The sequence below is a fragment of the Penicillium arizonense genome (genome assembly GCF_001773325.1).
Source record: "Penicillium arizonense strain CBS 141311 chromosome Unknown PENARI_contig297, whole genome shotgun sequence".
Lineage (NCBI taxonomy): Eukaryota > Fungi > Ascomycota > Eurotiomycetes > Eurotiales > Aspergillaceae > Penicillium > Penicillium arizonense.
This window is the reverse complement of record NW_019173574.1, coordinates 1-1924: the sequence shown is the minus strand read 5'-3', so window position 1 is coordinate 1924 and position 1924 is coordinate 1. Positions and strand designations below refer to the sequence as shown.

Below are 1924 nucleotides of genomic sequence, written 5' to 3'. Positions count from 1 at the left end.
CAATACTCGCTCATTTCGTCCATTTCAATTCAGGATCTGCTGGTGGGAAATTACAGAAGTGTATAAAGTAGCATTTAACGGGTTGGGAGGGACAAGATGCCGCACGCTGAGTAGAGATGTTATTTATCTTCAATTATAAAAGACCAGGGCACGTTAGGAGGGCTTTACGGCCAGATCCTAAGGTCTCGAAACCAAGCGCTGGAAATATCAACAGCTGTGGAACGTTGACACTTCGTCACAGAACCCGATTAATTTCATCCGCAATTGCATTCGCATTCTCTATAATCAGCGAAAATAACTGGTAGAGAGCACCAATACATAGCAGAAATATCCAAACGTGTCCTTATCCACGAGCGCCAAACAATACTGAGACCTTATCAATTCCCATCAACGTGATAGGCTTGAGGATCGCTCGCTTGCAAGGCTGAAACCACACCGTTACAAAGGGCCTGAACTGCTCGTTTTCGATCCCACAATACCAGTTTCTGTTCCTCGCAAAGCTGCAGAAGGATGTCACTGTCGCTTGCTAGCCACTCATTTAACTCTTGAAGCTGTCGCTGCTCATCCTCAAGTCGCATCTTCTCGGCAGATTTGACCACGTAGCATTCCCATAGGCAAAAGTACAGGTCAAGCAGTTTCAGGGCTGGCGTAGCGAGGGTGTCATTGTATTGTAGAATTTTCATAAACTCCGCCGTCAGGGCACCAGGTGTCACTGGGGTCTGCAGAGTATTAGTGTTTCTGTTCGTTTCCTGCCGAAGAGGTATGACCGACCTTGGGCTCGACGATTGTGCCGTTTGAAGATTCTTGCGGGTGGTTTTCCAACTTGGACTCATCTTCCCCATCTTGGGATACCCGACGCTGTCTCTTTGCTGGCCGATCAATTGGAGAAGGCGAGGTGGGATGGTCCATCATGGCTGTAGAAATGAAATGGAGGAAAATTTCTGCTCCAGAGCCTTTTATAGACCGGCAAACTCACACCAAGTCTGCTGTGATTGCACTCGTAACCCCCTGGGTCTGGTTTTCAACAGCATTGAATACTTCAGTAAACAGTTACCTCAACTGTTGATGCTCGGTCTCACCTGTTGTTCACCCAAATACTCAGTTATATGAAGAATTGGGCGACAGGTGAAGCCTTACAACACACATTGCAGATGATATCCCTACTGGTGGCCTGCAAGTGTATTCCTGATGCATTGGATCCTAAATCGAGTAGAGTTCGTTGAAGTTAATTGTAACGTTATTGTGACTGCGAACCATCTGAACGACGGTGATGCAGATTTCGATTTCAGATAGCGCTTCATATCACGAGAGTTACCTAAATTAAATATCACTCGCTCTTACAGACCACAGCCCATGTGTCTCCCTGGAAACGGCGCCAAAATCGTTTGACCGGAGTTATCGTCTTCTATCGGGTTCCCAATGATCCTTCGGATGTAATAGTCACTTCCCAACTCTAAAGATCTCCTCAAACTACCATTTTGTCAGTCTTCTACACACTACAAGCGCAAATTCAATTGGGACTTATCAAAAAAATGTTAACTTCTTGTTTCCCAAAGCTTAAGCGAAAGCTTCAAAATTCATTCAAAGTCTTTTCTCCCAGTCGATCAAAATATCTCCCAGATATCCTTGCCACCGCTTCTGAATCCGAACGCGCGCGGCGATCAGCTGCCCCATCCCCAGAGGTGTCCCCAACAAACATAAAAAAACCATGAGAAAGAAACAACAGACACCTCGATTGACTTGCAATCCATCACCACAGAGCGTCACAAAACAGAGTCAAGCTCAACTCATCATCTGACTCAGATCCCGCGAGGAGAGTAGCAGGCTTGGGTGGGTGGGTTATGAACAAGCAAAAGCCTTCGGGTGGCCACTTCCGTGGGAAACATGTTACAGTTGCCAGAGAACGTCAATCAACTTTCTTTAT

At 46.2% G+C, this 1924-nt stretch overlaps 1 protein-coding gene across 1 annotated transcript; it reads right to left on the bottom strand.

The window, feature by feature from the left end:
• Nucleotides 1–437: 437 nt before the first annotated feature.
• On the bottom strand, nucleotides 438–909 carry PENARI_c297G10414 (uncharacterized protein; the record flags this gene model as incomplete). Its single annotated transcript, XM_022638271.1, has 2 exons — nucleotides 438–719; nucleotides 772–909. Coding segments are annotated over 2 exons (420 nt in total), but the record flags the coding sequence as incomplete, so codon positions are not given.
• Between the last annotated feature and the right edge of the window lie 1015 nt (nucleotides 910–1924).